This window comes from Mercenaria mercenaria, chromosome 3, assembly GCF_021730395.1.
Source record: "Mercenaria mercenaria strain notata chromosome 3, MADL_Memer_1, whole genome shotgun sequence".
NCBI classification, from domain to species: domain Eukaryota; kingdom Metazoa; phylum Mollusca; class Bivalvia; order Venerida; family Veneridae; genus Mercenaria; species Mercenaria mercenaria.
In genome coordinates, this window is record NC_069363.1 from 42,449,664 (window position 1) to 42,472,087 (window position 22,424).

Genomic DNA, 22,424 nt, shown 5'->3' on the forward strand with positions numbered 1-22,424 from the left:
TTTATATAACAATTTTGTCCCCAGGCAGATTTCATAATGCTAATATACCACACTGAATGAAATAAATTAGCAATCTGAGGACATGACAGACTCCCTTCAATGTTGATGTTAGAACAAACCTTTTATAAAATTTATTTATTCAATTTACTGGGTTAAACGTCGCACCAACACAATTAAAGGTCATATTGCGACTTTCCAGCTTTGATGGTGGAGGAAGACCACAGGTGCCCCTCCATGCATTATTTCATCACGAGCGAGCATCTGGGTAGAACCACCGACATTCCGTAAGCCAGCTGGATGGCTTCCTCACATGAAGAATTCAACACCCAGAGTGAGGCTCGAATCCACATCAATGAGGGGCAAGTGATTCCTTTAATAAAAAGCAAATGAAACAATGTTGCCTGCCCATCGTACAGTGGGATTCAGACAATGATTTCAGTAAACTGAGTTCTACATATCAATTATATTTATTTTGTTGCAGCTGACATAATTAGTATTTATACTACCTCTGTCAAACTGAGGGCTTTGTCTGAGTCAAGATCCATCAATTGTAAACCACGTTTCGCAGACTGTTTCTCTGTTTGACTTGATTCCAAACCAATCTCCTTTGCTACTTTGATGAAATGATCACACTCCTTGTCAGTAAGGAAGTCTTCAATTTCTGTAAAAAGTGTTTATTTTCATAATTATTTTTTATGTCATTTGGCAAATCCAGCTTTTTATAGTGGGAGAAGACCCCAGGTATCCCTGCAGGCACTATTTCAGACACATACAGATACCTTCCATATGCTAGCTGGAAGGTTTCCTTACATGAAAGAATTCTACACCTGAAGCAAGGTTCTCCATGAAATATTTTTTTTTTGCTCAAATCCTGAAATTTCATGTCCATGAAATTAAAGATTTTCACAGTATTTGTGTCTCTAAATCGTGTTATCTAAAGATTCTGTTAAATATATCCCTGAAGATTTCTGTGAATTACTCTGGCTGTATTCCTAACATCTTATATTCATATTACACAATGATTTTTAGAACCTGTGAAAAGCACAACTGAGCTTGATCCTTTTCTATGCTTTGTTGACATGTGATGTGAGTACATTCTTAAATGATAAAGTAAATCAAAGAAAGAAAGAAAGTTACCAAAGACGAGTGGTTTCGTGTTGAGTGTTTTCATTTCAAGTTTTCTACCATCATCGACAGTAAAAGTTCTGACATCACCAATCTGCTCAAAATAAATGTGCACATAATTGTTTTCAAAAATGTAACAACACAATTATGGTATAATTCTTATTACTTCCATGATTGCCTCATTTGCTGAACAATAAAAAGCTAATAAATTTCAGTACTCAGACAAATACATAAAGATGTAAAATTTGGTCAACATTAGTGCCCGACAAAACATGATTTAAAAAGACAAGAGGGCCATGATGGCCCTATATTCCTCACCTGAGTTTAGTTGCTTGCTTAAACCAATTTCTTGGTTTAAGCTTCACTTACAAAAACTAGGTGAGTAGGTCATGGTAAAGATTATTCAAGGTAACTACTGAAATCTGTTTTAAAATTAAACTGGTGATCCAAATTTCTTTGCTGTAGATTCAAAAACAAGAAAGAAGGTCAGTAGTTCAGGGTTAAGAATATTAGAGATGAGTACTGAAATCAGTATCAAAAGTTATAAACATGTTCCAAATTTCTATGCTGTACCTTCAAAAACAAGAAAGTATGTCAGTAGGTCATTACTAAGACAATTCAAGATGAATATTGAAATCTGTATCAAACATTTTGCTTGTGGTCCAAATTTCTTTTCCACTGCTTCAAAAACAAATAAGTCTATGTAAAACAAGGGACCACCAGGGCGTGGCCTATACTAACCCTAGGGTCATGATTTGAACAATCTTGGTAGAGAACCACTAGAGCATAACACATACTAAATATCTAAGCTCTGTGCCTTAAATTAAATATGGTTTAAGACAATAATTTTTTTAAAGGTTTTTCCCTGTACAAGTCTATTTTACCATGTGGCCCCCAGGGCAGGGCAATATTTGACCCCAGGGGGATAATTTGAATTATCTTGGTAGAGGACCACTAGATGATGTCACATACAAAATATCAAAGCTCTAGGCCCTGTGGTTTTGGACAAGAAGATTTTCAAAAATTTTCACCTATATAAGTCTATATAAACCATGAGGGATGACAACTATTAAATATCAGAGCAGTACCATAGATATATAACTTACACAAAATCTATATTTGCACTTTAAGCAGCAGGTGAACAGCTAAGACTGAGTTTTGTCCAAAACTCAGCAATAACATACAAGATTTGAGAGGATTTCAATTAGTAGGAAATTACAGTAACAAAGTCTGAATACCTCTCTGCATCACATAGTCATAAGTATTTTCTGCCAATCAGTGTAGTGGCCATGACATTCATACTCATAGCAGGTGCACATATAAATCCCATTCCATTACAAGATAAATCGAAGTCCCTTTCAACATCCATAGTAAACTTTGCAGAACTTCACACTTTAGGTGAGATATGCGCAAACAACACTGGCCAGTATATAATTATCGCTCATGACCATGGTTCTCATAGTATTACACAGAAGTAGATATAACATTTACAATGGATTTCCTTTCTGATTTAGAAGCCCAACTGAGTAGGAACTAGTCCAAATAATAGGATGTTTGGTACAGAATCCAGTTAGTGCCACAATGAATGTTGTGTGTCGCCCTACAGGAATTGTCGCATGTCGAGGTAATTTATTGAGGGTGAGACACGATAATCAACGTGAGACACGACACGACGCATGACATTGCAATGCGACAGATGACAATGTACAACGACACACTACATTTTAACATTTGAATGTCTCATTGGCAAAAGATGTTGTAGTAAAAATTGAGTGCCATTGTTCATTGTCGAGTGTCGTGTCGTGTCGTGACAATATTTGCGCAATAAACTGTAGTGTGTTGTTGCTTGTAGTGTGTCGCACTGAATGCTGTGTGCTGCCCTCAATAAATTACCTTGACATGCGACAATTCCGCGACATTTGCGCAATATAATGTTGAGTGTCGTTGTACATTGTGGTGTGTCACTTTGAATGTCGCGTTCTTAGTACGACACACGACAACTCAATGCAACACACGACATTCAATGCAACACACGACACCACACTCGACAATGAACAATGATACTCAATTTTTACTACTATATTTTTTGTCAAAACCTAGAGCCATAATGCAACATTCAAATGTTAAAATGTTGTGCGTGTTGTACGTTGTTGACCATTGAGTTGCAATGACCCGCATTGTGTCATGTGTCGCCTTGATTGTCGTGTGCCGCGAGTGACACACGACATTCAATGTGGCACTAACCGGATTCCGTAGTTTAGGGACAGCATATAACTTTTGACTTTTAGAGGGATGACAACTATAAAATATCATATCATAAAATAAGGCTAAGAAGGAACCAACACTGACTAACCTGTCCGCCATCTAGACGTGTCAGTCTCAAGTTATCATCATTGTCACATGTCACACCATCGTCAGTTTTCTCACAGTAGCCATGCTCTTCCTTCCTCTGTTGATCATTATCACAGTAAATTGTCAGAAAGACATTAATTGTAACAAAAAATTTAAGAAACCCTTGCATATTTCGAGTTACCTCCTTTTTGAAGAGTTTTGTTTACGTGTACACCGGAAAAGAAAGCGCGGGAGAAAATGGAAATATATGAACAGGAAAAACGGTTGAAATATAGTCATTGTAAAGTTTTTCAGACTGAAAAACATCAGTGTAACCAAATGTTATCATTTGGTTTGATCGCCAATTTTGCCAATACCATTTTAACAGAACATAGTTAATGTCATTATACTTTTAATCATTCGTACCAAATTTCATTCGTACCAGATGATGGTTTATCCAAATTTGCCTGTTTAACGCTCCTTTGAGAATACTTAAATCACAAAGAGGCATGAGTCGCAAATTTAATCTGGAATTTTTAGTAAACGAGATGAGCATAGTTATTCTCAGATGGTGGAGACTCCGGATCTCCACTAAGTTTGTGCCAACAGTTATTTTTTGGCAGGTCTAGGAAAGTGGAGTATTTACAGATTATCTGTAAATTTACAGATAAGCTATAAATTTACAGATTTCTCAATTTGTAAATTTACAGATCAAGTGTTTGAAAACTGCTAAAATTATATTTAGACACAAAGTCGCAGCTTGAAATTAATTGATTTACTTATGGTATGTATAAATAAAGGTCATTTCTGTTGACTTTGATTTTTCTTAAAATGCCAAAAACTCAAAGTCAACAAAAATGGCTGAAACCCACAAATGACCTTAATTTATGCATGCTGTAAATAAACCAATTAATTCCAAGCTGCGGTTTTGAGGATAAATGTAATTTCATCAGTTTTCATACACACAATCTGTAAATTTACAGATTGAAAAATCTGTAAATTTATAGATTATCTGTAAATTTACAGATAATCTGTAAATATTCCACTTTCCTAGACCTGTTTGGCAGTGGCTAGGGTCCGGTAACTGTTTAAGATTGTTTAAGATATTTAAATCTATGTTTATCTAAAACAACACCGCAACAAATACCATTATTACTAAAATTAATTGAAAAATTTTATCAGTTGCAAATAGATTTTAAAAAATGCACTGAAAACATGTTCTTGCAATCGTGTACATTAATAATAATTATAGTTATCATACTGTAATGCAGTAATTTTACTTTTCATACTACATGTAAGTTTATAATTCAATAAATCGTACTTAAGTTTCAACATAATGCGGGTTGGTGCATGCAAAAATTGTCAAATAATGGGTACTTTATGGAGATCTGATAAGCAGGGAAAACTTCAGAAAAGATTAACTAAATTTTGAATTTGTAGTATTTTAGACATCTCAATAACAAAAATAATCAGCATGACTTTCCAGTCATGATCGTCGTGCAAATATCGAAAATAATTGGCACAACTGTTATGTGAATAATGAAAATAATCAGCACGACCATCATGCGGATAAGGAAAATTATTGGCACGACCGTCGTGCGGATAGCCTGGCCATCTTTAAAATCTGGAGATGTTTTCCAATGTTTGCTTTCATATATTTCTCATCATTTTTAATATATTGTAAGTAACAGGAAATAAGTAGAATCTTCATGTATTTATAATTCTTTAATCCCAAGAAAAATACGATAGCAAATTCGATAAATAATAAATAGCAGTTTGTATGCCGTAATCGGAAGCATTTATCAAATAATATTTCTTATATTTCTTGTTTTTCTCGGGACTGATAAATTTAGATAGGTAATGAACTCAACAATTTTTTATGCCATTTTGGGAAAAGGTCGGGTACCTGTTGCATTGGGAAAAATAATGGCGTTTTTTACTCAGATTGGGAAAAAATAGCAGGGTTTTAAGTCAAATTGGGAATTTTTGATAATAAGTTAATAACTTCATTAAAAACATTTCTTTCTTTTATTCCATGCATGTAACATGCTATAAACATGATTGAATTTATAATGCCAAGTCCTGGGTTTTCATGTGTTTAAAAATGTTAATTATGTCAGTTGTCTGAGACTGTAAGGCCACAAAAAAAGTCTTGTTTCTGGTCACGGGCTTTAAAAACTATGGGTCATCACCTGTACATGTCACTGGCTATGGAGTGTCAGATTCAGAAATACTTGATAAACAATAACTTCCCTTACTTGTCACATTTACTTGATTTTTTCATGCCTGTGGGTTTGATTAGCTCAAACAATGAACCTGTTACGATTGCCCAAAGTTCAGCTCAGCCAATTCTTTAGGAAATCTATCTGTTCGATAGTATAATCATGTACATATTTAACTTATTCAGTGTTTTAGCTTCAAAATGATACCAAAAACATTAAAATCAATTTTAATATAGACTGTTGCAACTTTATTTAAAAATAACAGGTCATCCAATTTAAGCCCATGTCGCGCTGTTGTAAGCCGCAGCGATTTTGAAAATTTTCAATCAACGTGTTACAAGCCGATAAACATTTAACAAGTGCAGGCTTAAACCTTCTTCAACATGATCCTATGCGTCAATCATATGTTGTTTCTTGATTTTATTATAAATTACTTCAAAATTTATTTCAAATACAGCCAGTTGATTTCAATAAATGAATTGCCTGGGTGCTGTGGATGAAAACTTTATTCCGCACACGGTCTGAACTTTCGCACAAAATATTGTAAGAAGATCGCCAATATTATTTCAGGGGTCTCGCAAGGGAGCGACTTGAGCGAAGAAGTCGCTTTCTATGCCGGAACTTCTCCTTTTTCCTTGATCAAAGCGAAATCAACTTCACCCGCAAAATTTCCAACCAACAACAAAGCAAATACACGACGTCGTGTCAGCTTGTGCCTGAAGCGTTAACAGCTCCCACTCGACTGTACAAAATTCTAATGTGTAAGGTGTCTGCAGTGTTTATCGATAAGAGTGTAATTAAAAAAGGTGACGAAACTCCTTGTTTATAGTGTGTGTACATGAAACGCAATTATCGTACGGATAAAAGGAATTGCGACTATTTGTTTGATGCACACATGTTCAGTCATGTGTTCAGTCACTGATCATGCTGATGTGCGACTTTTGACTGTTAAATGGGTTAAAGAAATTGCGAGAGCAGCAGTCAAGTGCTAATTTGAATGTACATTAATTGGCCGATTAAAAAATTACAATCAGGCAGTCAGCAGGGATTAAAGGCACAAATTCATCGTATTGTGTCGGGCGATAATTTCAACAAATAATTTAAGTAAGCATATTATTCTTAAACAATACTTGTTTTTTGCTGGGATATTTGGCGAGTAAACAAATGTCATTACATCAGACTGATCAAAGATTGATCAATTTATGGCCAGATTTGTTGTTTCTCAGTGATTTTTTTTTTTCCCTTTTGGGAAAAGGTCCGGTACCGGATAAATTGGGAAAAATAGCGGGGTTTTTACTCAGATTGGGAATTTTTATAGTTAATTAATAACATCATTTAGAATGCTTCGTCTTTTAATTCCATGTAAATAGCATCAATCAAACTGTTTAAATGGTTAAATCATGGTGAATGTCAATGTAACTAAGTTTTCCTTCTGCAATCATCAAAATGCAAACTGATTTGGTCTTTTGGGGAATTTTTGGATGATATTGGGGAAAAAAGATTGCATTTTTCAATTGGGAAAAGGTCCTTTTAGGGGTACTATATAAAGAAGGAAAAAAATCGCTGTTTCTGCCTTATACATACTCTCACTTTTCATTCAGAGCTCAATCTGTAAACAGATAATCTGTAAGTTTGGTATAGTCTTTATTGTTTTCGAAAAGATTTACACATTGATCAGTCAAGACCTTTGATAATGATGGACATTATTGTACTAAATACAAACCATTTCAGTGTTGGCACTTGGCATGATTGACATCTGTCAGCAGCTAATTAATATACAACACTCCGCCTACAGCCGTACTTCCATTTGTGGCGGCAAACAATATTGAAAATCACCAAGATTTTGATTGACAAGGGGCAGAACTTTCAAACTCGAGACACATCAAAGATAATTTCCACGGGCCAAGCCGAAGCATGGGGCATTTTTTGTGTGGGTCAGATACGAGTTTTTCTCAATTTTCTAGGGTCAAAATCGGAGGCGCCATGTTATTTTGTAGATTGATCTTTTTGGGCCAGAGAAAAAAACGGTCAGGGGTAAACAGTTACGGTCGGTCAGGTGACCAGAGACAAAACTTCTTTTTTTTTAGGCTTAAGGGGGCTCTGACCAACTCTACAGAGTAACACGAGTGACTCTAGCCAAGAGTCTGCAGAAAAAGCAGATTTCTATTTGTGGTGCATTTGAATATATTAGCACACCTGTCTGACACGTGGTATTTAAGACATGGATTGTGCTCATGAATTGTTTTACTGCTTCAGTAAGTAAATAATGGTGATAATCGCTGTTAAAATTTCATATACTATAGATATGCCTCGAACCAGAGTGAGATTAATCATAAGTAAAATATATACAAAAAAAGTAATAATGGCAACTTTATGACAACAAATCATAACTTTTACCAGCAATTACACTATACTAATACTAAATACACTAGGAATACAGTACATAATAGTACATATATATTGATTACCAGACCTCTAGACTCCAGGCCTAGAGGTCCGGTTACCAGACCCCTTGCCACTTCAGTGATTTTTTAGGCCGTTTTTTAGCCAAAATTCGGCCCCATTTCCCTGTCCAAAAAGTATGTCTTTTTTCCCCTATTTCTGAAAAAAATTCCCCTAACAAGAAATTTTTTTTTTACATATCCCAACCAACAAAACCCTTTCTAAATGTACATGATAATGTAAACTGTACCATTTAAAACATGAGACAATGTGCTTTTAAAACATTTTCTTATTTAGTTGAACATATTTATGAAAAGTATTACTTTTATCACGACGCAATTTTTTCCCTATTTTAAAGGTAAAGGTAAACTTTATTTACCGTCGCTTTGTGAAACAATTAACATAAGCTCTGTAGAGCTTTTTAGCGGCCCTGTATTAAGAACAGTTAAAACCAATTATAAAGTCTTTTTTTGCTGTCTCCCAACCCTACTTTTTAAAGTTTGGTAGGTAGGTAGGCAATTTTTATGCCCCTGGCATCTACTGATGCAGGAGGCATATAGTGATTGTCCTGTCCGTGTGTTCGTCCGTCTGTCCGTCCATGGTTAACCAAATGGGATCGTTTTGTCTAGCATCAATACCCCTAACTAGAATGACTTGATACTAATGCAGATGTAACCTGTGACCATTCCTCATCTTCAGACAGCACCTGACCTCAGTTTGACCTTGACCTTGAACTTGACCTCTTTTTGGACTTAGGTTGCTTTTTATCGACAAGGATGCCACCGGGGGCATCAAGCGTTTATTGAACGCAGTTCCTTGTTTTTGTTTTTGTTTTTGGTGGGGGGGATTATACTTTTACCTGTAGATATATGATTGTTTCTTACAGAATATTTCTTCTGTAGAAATAAGACAAATCTGTTGTATAACAGGATGAAATAAAATAATACAATTTAAACTTTCTTACTTATTATTTCGCTTACTTGAAATATATGCGACACTTGTCATATCGCAACTTAAAAAAAAATTGACCAGCATTGTCCAGTAAAAACTTTTGGGGTGCAGCATTTTAAGTGGGTAGGTAGGGAGACAGCAAACAATCATATTTTCAATTTGCTGGTAACTATTTACAGCTGGGTCGACTGAGGCAATCATGATAAAGTGCCTTGCCCAAGGAACTCAGCAATGAAATGTGTATCAGGATTGAATAATAACCTTCACCTCCATTTTGGAAACATCATAGCCCCTTCAAATCCAGCATTGCGACCACCAAGTGGTTACAGTGCAATTTTCCCCTGCTTACGTGCCCCGCCACCATTAAAAAAGCACTGCACTTCTTTATCTTTTATATCAGCTTCTTTATTGGCTTGACCATTCAGCTGATTATTTTCGTTATTCGCACAGCAGACATGGCTTAGATCCGACCTGTCAATCAAACCTATAAAATTATTTTTTATAGATTTAAGGGGTGTCCCAAGACTTAGGGAAAATAGGTACAACTGTCGTGCAAATAAGAAAAATAATCAGCATGACAATTGTGCCGATGGACACTTCCTTGTCAGATCATGAAAGAATGCTTCTGACCACACAAAAGGTTGTTCTATTGAGTGTTTCTTAAGATTAGGCCTAAGGTTTTTCAATTTTTGGGAGATGGCTAGCCATAAATGAATATAAATTAGATTGGCACATGGAAGTTTGTTCTGGCTACCCTAGTTTCAACTTTACAAATGAGGAATTATGTTCTGAAGGGGGTGTAATGTGGTTATGCACAGTTGCATTTACCCCCATTACTATACCATTAAGTGAACAAATACACAGAACATAGCAATTTTAATAATAAGTGTGCTTAATGGTTGCAAAAACAAGATATATCATTTTAGCATTTTTTTCCATGGTAGAAATCAACATTGTTTATTTTTAACTTTTTTATTAAAACAACACAAGTAAAATTTAGTTTCTTTCCACCATGAGTAACAGTAGTGTTCTTTGACCCACCAATTTAGAATACCATTTTCATCATGTATTTTTCAGGTGTCTTACTGAGATAGATGCTGTTTTAGATTTTGCAAAGCTAACCCGTGATGAGATCAAACCAAAAACTCAGAGCATATACTTCTCCCATCAATTAGACAGTGATGGCATCAAGCTACTAGAATTGGACAAAACAGTCGTGCAGGCCTTGGAAAATGGGAAAAAGTATATATAATTTTTTTTCCATATAATTTACAAGTATTTTACTGTCTTTAAAGCTAGTTTCAAAGTTAAAATTCACATAGTTGTAAAGGAAAAATTGTTCAAGAAAATTATTGATCTTAACAACTGATAAATTCGGGTGGGGGTGACATGGCATTTTCAGCTGGGAACAGACTCTGTGTCAAAGAATAAGGAGGGTCAAAAGCACTAATTTGTGGGGCTGTTACATGTAATTTGTGTATTTAACTTTTGAACATAAAATGAGATAATTTTACTGGATTTGATTTGGCATTGAAGATTGGGCCAATGTTCAGCCGGGCCCCTGTGAGACAGATGGAACAGGTCCTGCTGGTCTAATCCTTTTTCAAAACAATCACGTTATCAAGTCACCTGCAAAAAACAACTATTTTCTCGAGCTACATGTGTGTCATACATGTATAATACACAACAGTCAGTGACTCTTTGATTAACAGAGAAGTGACGCTTTGATTTACAGGGTAAACATGTTTGGCGGTCCTCGGTAATTATCGACCCAGTCAAATTGTCGCAAGGAAAAAAGTCTTAAAAATTTACTGGGAGATGGGAGGAAATGTGAAAAATCAGGATTTTGACCCTTATTCCCGGGAGATCACATGTATGGTAATGGGAAGGTAAATACCTGTAGTTGTAGAGGTGATTAGTACTGATTACCCTTTGGATGTGTTGTTAACAGAAGGTTTTATATTTAGTTACTGTTGAAAGAAAGAAGCACTTTGTTGGGTAATGTACCACTTTTACAAAAATTGTAACAGCCCTGCTTTCACAGATGCTTACTACGCACAATCATCCGACTAGTTTCTTTGTTATTACCAGGGTGGTTATACGAGGAGATAAGGAAGACAGCGCAGTGTTATGTACAGATGAACATACATATGACATCAAGGAGGGAGAAGTTTCTAATGCAATGTTATTACTAACTGATCTCACTCTTGGCAATGATCTGGAGGCCGCTGGTGATCCTCAGGTTGAATATAGAGAGGTAAGTGCAATGTTGTTACTAACTGATCTCACTCTTGGTATTGGTCAGAAGGTCACTGGTGATCCTCTTGTTGAATAGGAGGTATTTCAGTAAAAGATATAAAACAGAAAGTAGTTTATTACTACATCTGGGATATTTGTGTTTAACACCATTAAATATATATTAATGATGTCTATGGACAGTGGTTGACAAATTCTGTAAACTGCATCCCTGTATGCCATGATTGGCTAAGTCCAGACAAATGTTAGAAAACCCGTACAGAGGTTGGGTTTGTAAACAAATTAAACGTTGACCATTTATATATTTTACAGGTAAATACAGTAATCCACACATTTTATGAGCTGCGTCCTTGTAAGCCACGGTTAGCGAAGCTACGTACAATGTTGCAGGAGAATCAGTACAGCGGGCAGGCTTGTGAAGAGGACGAGGATCATCAAGGCAAAAAGGTAACAAACATTTTGTTTAGAATTGAAAAAAATATTAAGAAATAATATTTCCAAAACAGTTATTTGTTTGGAGTTCATATGCGAAGGAATGATATCACAAGGGCACAACCCGATCAATAATACATATCTTAAAGACAAAAAATTATTTAGTCAAGAGCAAGTCACTGTTTGAGATATATTATTTCTAGGGATGGCAATGGTTAACCTGTTAACTGAGTAGTTGCTTGATGTCCCGAGTATCGATTTTTAGCTCACCTGTCACGAAGTGACAAGGTGAGCTTTTGTGATCGCGCAGCGTCCATTGTCCGTGCGTGCGTAAACTTTTCCTCATGACATCTCTAGAGGTCACAGTTTTCATGGGATCTTTATGAAAATGGGTCAGAATGTTCATCTTAGTAAATTCTAGGTCAAGTTCGAAACTGGGTCACGTGCAGCCAAAAAGTAGGTCAGTAGGTCTAAAAATAGAAAAACCTTGTGACCACTCTAGAGGCCATAATTTTCAATGGATCTTCATGAAAGTTGGTCAGAATGTTCACCTTGATGATATCTAGGTTAATTTTGAAACTGGGTCACGTTCGGCCAAAAACTAGGTCAGTAGGTCTAAAAATAGAAAAACCTTGTGACCTCTCTAGAGGCCATATTTTTCAATGGATCTTCATGAAAATTTGTCAGAATGTTCACCTTGATGATATCTAGGTCAAGTTCGAAAGTGGGTCACGTGCCGTCAAAAACTAGGTCAGTAGGTCAAATAATAGAAAAACCTTGTAACCTCTCTAGAGGCCATATTTTTCATGGGATCTGTATGAAAGTTGGTCTGAATGTTCATCTTGATGATATCTAGGTCAAGTTCGAAAGTGGGTCACGTGCCATCAAAAACTAGGTCAGTAGGTCAAATAATAGAAAACCCTTGTGACCTCTCTAAAGGCCATATTTTTCATGGGATCTGTATGAAATTGATCTGAATGTTCATCTTGATGATATCTAGTTAAAGTTCGAAACTGGGTCATGTGTGGTCAAAAACTAGGTCAGTAGGTCTAAAAATAGAAAAACCTTGTGACCTCTCTAGAGGCCATACTTGTGAATGGATCTCCATAAAAATTGATCAGAATGTGCACCTTTATGATATCTAGGTCAAGTTTGAAACTGGGTCACGTGCCTTAAAAAACTAGGTCAGTAGGTCAAATAATAAAAAAACCTTGTGACCTCTCTAAAGGCCATACTTTTCATGGGATCTGTATGAAAATTGGTCTGAATGTTCATCTTGATGATGTGTAGGTCAAGTTTGAAACTGGGTCAACTGCGGTCAAAAACTAGGCCAGTAGGTCTAAAATTATTAAAATCTTTTGACCTCTCTAGAGGCCATATTTTTCAATGGATCTTCATGAAAATTGATCTGAATGTTCACCTTGATGATATCTAGGTCAGTTTCGAAACTGGGTCACATGAGTCAGAAACTAGGCCAGTAGGTATAACAATAGAAAAACCTTGTGACCTCTCTAGAGGCTATATTTTTCATGAGATCTTCATGAAAATTAGTGAGAATGTTCATCTTGATGATATCTAGGTAAAGTTCAAAACAGGGTCACGTACCTTCGAAAACTAGGTCAATAGGTCAAATAATAGAAAAACCTCGTGACCTCTCTAGAAACCCTATTTTTAAATGGATCTTAATAAAAATTGGTCAAAATTTTTTCTTGATAATATCTTGGTCAAGTTAAAAATTTGGGGACACTTGAGCTTTTAAAAACCCTAGGTCACTATTTAAATTTAATTTAAAAAAAAAGGGGAGGGAAACCCAAAAAAAACTGGGTCAGGGGGTGGGGAAGGGGGTGGAAATTCGGGACCATCATGGCCCTTCTTTTTAAAATTTAGTAATCAATTTATTAAGAGAAAAAAAAAAGAAAAAAAGAAAGAAAAAGTAAAAATTTTTAACGGGGCCCTTTTAAACAAACCAAAAGGGGCCTACCCTGTCATCTTTTCGATCGTTCCCGAGATTATAAAAAACACATGATGTGAATTGTGCAAAAGGTTAATAATGCCCCGGGACAAGTAAAAAACTTTTTTGAAAAGTCATGGTCGCTTTTTAAAAATTTTAATTATGCCATTTATAATTGCAGAAATTGCTTTTGTATCGCTTATACCCCATAAACCCCCCATGTGTTTTTTGGGAGATTGTGTATGAAAAGTTTTGGGAAAACCACTCCCTTTTCCCTTGCATGATCGAAAGAGGGGATAAAGGGTTTAAAACACTTGGTTTTACTGAAAACTCATTTTTTTCCGCGGGTTTATGAAAATTTTTGATTCCATACCTGGGGTTTTTGGCTCCCCTGTCACAAATTGCAAGGTGAGTTTGGGGTTTCCGCGGAATTCCGTCATCCGTTTGTGGGGCCTTTCCGTCCTTTAAACTTTGGTTTTTGGGGGAACCAAACCTCTAGAGGTCACATTTTTCATGGGATCTTTATAAAAAGTTGGTCGAATGTTCATTTGATAAATAATCTGGGGTCAAGTTCAAAAAATGGGTTTAAAGTGCCAAAAAAAAATAGGTCGTAGGTCTAAAAATAAAAAAAACCTTGTAAACCTCTTTTGGGCCTTTAATTTTCCAAGATCTTCATAAAAATTGGTCAGAATGTTCTTTGATGATTTTTCTAGGAAGTTCGAAATTGGTAGGGTACCCGTCAAAAACTGGGTTCAGTGGGTCAAAAAATAAAAAAACCTTGTGACCTTTTAAAAGGCCATATATTTCACAAGATCTTCATGAAAATTGGTCAGAATGTTCACCTTGATGATATCTAGGTCAAGTTCGAAACTAGGTCATGTGCCTTCAAAAACTAGGTCAGTAGGTCAAATAATAGAAAAACCTTGTGACCTCTCTAAAGGCCATATTTTTCATGCGATCTGTATGAAAGTTGGTCTGAATGTCATCTTGATGATATCTAGGTCAAGTTTGAAACTGGGTCACGTGCAGTCAAAAACTAGGTCAGTAGGTCTAAAAATAGAAAAACCTTGTGACCTCTCTAGAGGCCATATATTTCATGAGATCTTCATGAAAATTGTTCAGAATGTTCACCTTGATGATATCTAGGTCAAGTTCGAAAATGGATCACGTGCCATCAAAAACTAGGTAAGTAGGTCAAATAATAGAAAAACCTTGTGACCTCTCTAGAGGCCATATTTTTCATGGGATCAGTATGAAAGTTGGTCTGAATGTTCATCTTGGTGATATCTAGGTCAAGTTCGAAAATGGGTCACGTGCCTTCAAAAACTAGGTCAGTAGGTGAAATAATAGAAAAACCTTGTGACCTCTCTAAAGGCCATATTTTTCATGGGATCTGTATCAAAATTGGTCTGAATGTTCATCTTGATGATATCTAGGTCAAGTTCGAAACTGGGTCATGTGCGGTCAAAAAACTAGGTCAGTAGGTCTAAAATAAAAAAACCCTTGTGACCTCTCTAGAGGCCATACTTGTGAAGGGATCTCTATAAAAATTGGTCAGAATGTTCACCTTGATGATATCTAGGTCAAGTTTGAAACGGGGTCATGTGCCTTAAAAAAACTAGGTCAGTAGGTCAAAATAAAAAAACCTTTTGACCTCTCTAGAGGACACATGTTTCATGGATCTGTATGAAATTGGTCTGAATGTTCATCTTGATGATATCTAGGTCAAGTTTGAAACGGTCAACTGAAAATCAAAAACTGGGCCAGTAGTCCTAAAATTTTTAAAAATCTTTTGACCTCTCTAGAGGCCATATTTTCAGGGGGATCTGTATGAAAATTGGTCTGAATGTTCATCTTGATGATATCTAGGCGAAGTTCAAAACGGGGTTACGTGCGGTCAAAAACTAGGCCAGTAGGTATAAAAATAGAAAAATTTTGTGACCTCTCTAGGGGCCATATTTTTCATGAGATCTTCATGAAAATTAGTGAGAATGTTCACCTTGATGATATCTAGGTAAAGTTCAAAACAGGGTCACGTACCTTTGAAAACTAGGTCAATAGGTCAAATAATAGAAAAACCTCGTGACCTCTCTAGAGACCATATTTTTCAATGGATCTTCATGAAAATTGGTCAGAATTTTCATCTTGATAATATCTAGGTCAAGTTCAAAACTGGGTCACATGAGCTCAAAAACTAGGTCACAAATAATAGAAAAAAACGACATCATACTCAAAACTGGGTCATGTGGGAAGAGGTGAGCGATTCAGGACCATCATGGTCCTCCTGTTATTTCGATGTAAATGAGATATGAAACCAAAATTTGTAGTCCTGTTTGGCGCCATATAACCTATACTGTGATGGTGCGTCTTAAAACCCAAATAAATAAATAAATAGAGCATAAACAATTAGAAAATCACATCACACCTTTGTGCTAACATTAAAATTAGGGGTACATCATAAAGAACATTCCTTTATAATTTAAAAAGTAAACCAGTCCAATTTTATGCTGACTTCGCAGTTTGCTTCAGAAGTTTGGCTTAGCGTTTTATTAGTCGCCAATATATAAAATAGTTACGATATTAAATGAGCTATTAAAATTTACTCAATTTTTATATGTCTTTATAACTTTGGTGAAATGATCAGCTCATCAAGACAATGTGCAGAGCTTATGAGTCATCCATGTCGACTGAAAGCCAAGGTCACAACTCCAGGTCAAAGGTTTGAGCCTTCAATTTTGTGTCCACTCAATATCTCCTGAACCTCACGAAGGATTTTCATGAAACTTTGGTCAAATGATCACCTCATCAAGATGATGTGCAGAACTCATGAGTCAACCATGTCGGCTTAAGGTCAAGGTCACAAGCCAAGGTCAAAGTTTTGAGCCTTCCATTTTGTGTTCGGTCTGTATCTCCTAAACCCCTTGAAGGATTTTCATGAAACTTTGGTCAAATGATCACCTCATCAAGACCATGTGCAGTACTCGTGAGTCAGCCATGTTGGCTCAAGGTCAAGGTCACAACTCAAGGTAAAAGGTTTAAGCCTTCCATTTTATGTCTGCTCTGTATCTCCTAAACCTCTTGAAGGATTTTAATATTACTTGACTATAATATTCCCTTAAACAATTCAAAATTCAACCCTGCCAGCTAAAGGTCAAGGTCATACCTCGAATGTTTAATGGTTCCTCCCAATGCCATCAACCCTTTCACTACCCATAACAGTGGCAGGGGATATAGCTGTCTTTCAGACTGCCTTGTTCCTTTTCAGTAGGATTTTATTGGCTGTGAAACTTCAGCTTTCAGCTTTTAGTCATGCCATTTGTAGTCCTGTTTGGTGCCATATAACCTATACTTTGTTGGTGCACCGTAAAACCCAAATAAATAAAATAAATGAATAAATTTAGTCATGCCACTCCTAAACAAAAGTGTCTAGTGTCCTGTAAAATAATGATTTGTCATTTGTAAAATATTTTATTGAGTACATATGATTTTTGTGAACATAGAGAAATTTGTAAAATTATAGGGAGTCATTTCCTGACAACACTGAAATTTTAACAGTTTTTTGCAATATTGGTGTTAAAGTTTATTTTGCATAGCTATTCATTTTTGAAATAGGTAATTTTAAGTTGAATGTCTTTAGTTTTTGATCATGTTGTGGCATGTATATTTCAGTACACATTCAATGAAATCTTGGATCTGGTTCAAGGAAGTGAGACAGAAATACTGAAAGCTTTAGACAAGATGCAAGCACTTGTAATTGATGGCATGTATTTTATATATTGTAAAGATAACTTTTGTAATTAATCATAATAGATAAGACACAAGTCTGTCTTTTTAGCTCACCTGTCACATAGTGACAAGGTGAGCTTTCATGATCGCCCTTCGTTCGTCGTCCATCCGTTGTCGTCTGTCCACAATTTCTTGTTATTCAGTGCTGCGCATGCTGACTTGTCATATTGTCCAGTCACAAGTCTTGAAAGAGGAAATACATCTAATACTGGGTAGAAACTTTGGGAGTGGTTGTCAAATGTTATTAACCAACTTTTAAAAATGTGCTGTACAGACAATGTAAATGTTTAATCTTGGCCGACATGTGTATTTGGTACAATTTTGTCAAGTTTTGTTTTTGATACTTACCTGATCATATGATAAAAGCTACAGCTTTTGACTGTAGAAATCAAGTTTTAAAGTTGGCTGAGCTTGCTCTCCAGCTTATGCATTTAAAGGTGTAATCAGGTGCATTTGCGTATGTTGAACGTTGGGATGAATGAAGGTACTTTAGTTCAGTCTCTTGTTGTATAAGTTATTTCATGTACATGTAGTTAATGAGCAGGAAAGTAGCATAGATTTTACTTTAATCCTTACCCTGCTAAATTTCTGTAATGAACTTGTCCATCTTTCAATTTGGACAGTTCCATTAATGGTTAAATGGGGTACTTATCAAAAAGATACTGACTGAATGGCAAACATTGCAGATCATGATCAGGCTGCACGGATGTGTCCAGCATGATAAGGGTTAATAAAACTGGTATGCTTTTGAATTGTTAGAAGTCTAGGAAATCAGAACTATCTTTGAAGTTTATTGAAGAAATTTTCATTTTAAAATTATGAATAATGAACACATTAAACAGGCATGGAACTTATTTTAGAAATCTGTCATCTGTCACAGGTTTCTGGAGAGTGCTTGATTTTGACTTCCTTGTCCAAGTGATGACCCACCTGTTACAGTTGTGTGATGAAAATGATTGGACACAATCTGGTATTCCCATTGAAGAATGTGTCTTTGTTTTACAAGAATTATTTCCAAGGTAAGTACACAGTCTGATATTCTTCTTTGTTCTACAAGAATTATTTCCAACTTTGGGCCACAGTCTGGTATTCCTATTAAAGAATACGTCACTGATTAACAAGAAATATACAAGGCAAGGTCACAGTCTGATATTCCCTTTGAAGAACGTGTCTTAGTTTTACATGAATTAAGATAAGAATGCAGTCTGATATAACCACCAAAATATTTGTATCAGTTTTACAAGAATTATTTCTAAGGTTTGGCATTCCTGTTGAAGAATGTATGTGTTTAAAGCCCCAACTTTTACTACCCTGGCAGTAAGTTTTGTAGGAGGAGCCTATCAAATAACAAGGCTACTCTAGGCTGTCTGTCAGCTAAAAATAGCTCACTTTCAATGATTCACAAGCAAATGTAAACAATGGTCAGTTGAAGAAGAAATATGAACTTACATGTTTTGATGATTACAAATTAATATTATACATATTTTGTGCATCCATATCAATATCATTGTAATGAAAAATTGAATTGAGACTAGCATTCCTGATTTTTAAACTTCTTATTAATGTAAATTGAACAGTGAAACTTGAAATCAAACATTCTTAACTTTTCTGTTGCTGGCAGGTCCATTAATTGAGATAATGTAGCAATAAATGCAGAAATAATAAACTATTTAAGTCTGAGATGTAGCACAATGCACACAAATTAGCAAGTGTTGCTGTGATAAGGTCTAATAAAAATGATAAGCTATTTGAAATAATTTATCACTCTATGTCTGTTATTTAGTTCCCTATTTCTTTAAACATTTTTTAAATAACACATAAAAATATAACTGCAGAAATGATTGAATATGATATTCTATTCAGTTTAAAAATTCAAAATTACTTTTCTGGAAAAGTTTTACAATGCACTCTAGGTGTTAATTCCATTGATACATCAAGCCTTCTGCTGATCAAGTTTGTTGATAAAATTAACCACGTGGGAATTGTTTACATTCTCTGTTTCTCTAGGGTTCATGACCTCATTAGCTCCTCCCGGCAAATTCAAATTTTTGGCAGTTAGGTTTAAATAATTTTTTGAAACTATACTTCACAATTTTTTGTTTTAAAAAATAAAAACACCAATTGATAAAGAATGTTTCAATGTGTATTTTTGCAATTTTTCATAACTTTTTATTCAGTAGTTTATTTAAAATTTTGAAAAAGGGATCTCTGATGTGAAACATGCATAATTTATATAAAAACCTGCCCCAGCGCCATCTTCTGGCTTTTATATGGCAGTTGGGGGTTTAAGGTCTGTATAGAAGGTGAAAACTTCTTTTTCAACAGGAATGCACATTAAAAAAAATGTAGCTGGCATTTTTTTATCCTGGTAATGCGTCAAATTTTTATAGACTGCATGAAGAGCAGAATTTTGCTGCACTTTTTTACCATAACCTCATGTTTACAGTGATTGCCTGCATTTATTATATTATTTCATTTCTAGGAATGTGATAGGTCATGTTCTGAAGAACTTTTCCAAGAAAATATCACCAAAAACTGATGATGATGATGATGAAAACAGAATGCAAATAGGTAAATCTTTGTATATTAGTCAAATTCAAAAGCTTCTGGTTTTAACCAGGTTTTCAAAAAATGTGGTTATTAGATTGACACAATAAGATGTGAAAATGCAGTATCAGTATTTTGATATCACTCCCTAGACCTAAGGGTGACAGTGCGAAACATTGTTCTTTCTTAATGTCATCCTTAGGTTGAAGGGACGATATTGCAATAATCCAATACTGAAGTGAGATGTTAATATTACGTTGACACATATTCGCATAGTAGTATCATGTCATCATATCAAGTTGTGGCATTGTATTATTGCACTACTGTTTTTACCAATTTTTACCAATCTGCTGGGACTTTTTAGTCACAGAGTTGCTGGAGGGGGGGGGGGGGGGGGGGGGGGGGGTACATACGTCTTTGCAATGGGAATGCTTCCTTATATTGGACGTAGCTTTATAAGGGAGAAATATGCCCTGATCTGTTTCTGCTTTTGGCCTTTTAGTTACATGCGAGTTTGATATTTACAGATATTGACTACTACAGACTGGATGAAGATAAAGTTTGTAGATTCTTCGCTGAGCAGATCCTCAAACATGCTAGAAAGGTAAAACTAGCAGAAAGAATTACACACCAGTTTATTTGGTTTAATTCACACTTTCACTGTTCATGTCATATGGAAATTATATATGTTGCAGCAGGCAAGTGATTGATATTAAGCAATAAGCCGCCTTTTAACGCCGGTTGATGTAGGCCTAGTAAGAGACCAGTCTTGTAAGAAGAGTGTTGTTCAGTATAATTACCCATTAAACAGCTGCTGTAGTTTTTACTCCAGTGTTCTACCACATGATTTCCAAAAGTTTGCTCCATTATTTGGTAAATTTCTTTGATTTACAACATTCTTGATGATACAGGAATGACCTTATTTCTAAATGCTGATGAAAACACACATTCAGTATTAAAATTTAAATTTGCTTCTAATAAATATTTCAGTTTAACTTGAACCAGTTTCTATCAACATGGGAGAAGAGTGTACCAGAAGGAATGAAAACAAATCTGTTCCAGTTAGAAGTGAGTTACCTGTAAATTGACTGTGTGTAAAATCTGAAATTTCACTAGGAAATATATGTCCTGTCTATGCTAATTTACTGAATATAGGAATGTGAATTCTGCTGTTTTTCTGATCGCTCGATGTCCGGCGTCTGTGTGTCGTCTGTCTGTCTGTCAACATTTAGCTTGTGTATGCGATAGAGGCTGTATTTTTCAACTGATCTTCATGAAACTTGGTCAGAATGATTGCCTTGATGAAATCTAGGCCGAGTTCGAAAATGGGTCTTCTGGGGTCAAAAACTAGGTCACTAGGTCAAATCAAAGAAAAACCTTGTGTATGCGATAGAGGCTGTATTTTTCAATTGATCTTCATGAATATTGGTCAGAATGATTACCTTGATGAAATCTAGGCCGAGTTCCAAAAGGGGTCAACTGGGGTCAGAAACTAGGTCACTAGGTCAAATCAAGGAAAAACCTTGTGTATGCGATAGGGGCTGAATTTTTCAGTTAATCTTCATGAAACATGGTCAGAATGATTACCTTGAAGAAATCTAGGCAGAATTTGAAAATGGGTAATCTGGGGTCAAAAACTAGGTCACTAGGTCAAATCAAAGAAAAACCTTGTGTATGCGATAGAGGCTGTATTTTTCAATTGATCTTCATGAATATTGGTCAGAATGATTGCCTTGATGAAATCTAGGCCGAGTTGAAAAGGGGTCATCTGGGGTCAAAAACTAGGTCACTAGGTCAAATCAAAGAAAAACCTTGTGTATGCGATAGAGGCTGTATTTTTCAGCTGATCTTCATGAATATTGGTCAGAATGATTACCTTCATAAAATCTAGGCTGAGTTCAAAAAAAGGTCAACTGGGATCAGAAACTAGGTCACTAGGTCAAATCAAGGAAAAACCTTCTGTATGCGATAGATGCTGTATTTTTCAATTAATCTTCATGAATTTTGGTCAGGATGATTGCCTTGATGAAATCTAGGTCAAGTTCGAATGTGGGTCATCTGGGGTCAAAAAGTAGGTCACTAGGTCAAATCAAAGGAAAAGCTTGTATATGCCATAGAGGCTGTATTTTTCAATAGATCTTCCTGAAATTAAGTCAAAATGATAACTTTAATGAATTCTAGGCCGAGTTCGAAAATGGGTCATCTGGGGTCAAAAACTAGGTCACTAGGTCAAATCAAGGAAAAAACTTGTGTATGCGATAGAGGCTTTATTTTTCAATTGATCTTCATGAATATTGGTCAGAATGATTGCTTTGATGAAATCTAGGCCGAGTTCGAAAATGGGTCATCTGGGGTCAAAAACTAGTTCATATCTAAGAAAA

At 35.6% G+C, this 22,424-nt stretch overlaps 2 protein-coding genes across 2 annotated transcripts in view; one reads left to right on the plus strand and one right to left on the minus strand.

Annotated features, from left to right (window-relative positions):
• LOC123524972 (transmembrane prolyl 4-hydroxylase-like) overlaps positions 1-3,676 on the minus strand; it is a 21,894-nt gene extending 18,218 nt beyond the window's left edge. Inside the window, exons 1-3 of the mRNA XM_045303624.2 lie at positions 3,479-3,676; positions 1,138-1,219; positions 507-661 (exon numbers count right to left, since the gene is read on the minus strand). Coding sequence (XP_045159559.2) covers positions 507-661; positions 1,138-1,219; positions 3,479-3,646 — 405 coding nt within the window. The 5' untranslated portion in view covers positions 3,647-3,676. The remainder of the gene's footprint in view (positions 1-506; positions 662-1,137; positions 1,220-3,478) is intronic.
• Positions 3,644-22,424, plus strand: part of LOC123524971 (sister chromatid cohesion protein DCC1-like) — a 25,361-nt gene continuing 6,580 nt past the window's right edge. Inside the window, exons 1-9 of the mRNA XM_045303623.2 lie at positions 3,644-3,740; positions 10,149-10,313; positions 11,163-11,328; positions 11,640-11,774; positions 17,380-17,470; positions 18,377-18,515; positions 19,979-20,067; positions 20,571-20,647; positions 21,034-21,111. Of these exons, the coding sequence (XP_045159558.1) occupies positions 3,715-3,740; positions 10,149-10,313; positions 11,163-11,328; positions 11,640-11,774; positions 17,380-17,470; positions 18,377-18,515; positions 19,979-20,067; positions 20,571-20,647; positions 21,034-21,111 (966 nt within the window). The 5' untranslated portion in view covers positions 3,644-3,714. The remainder of the gene's footprint in view (positions 3,741-10,148; positions 10,314-11,162; positions 11,329-11,639; positions 11,775-17,379; positions 17,471-18,376; positions 18,516-19,978; positions 20,068-20,570; positions 20,648-21,033; positions 21,112-22,424) is intronic.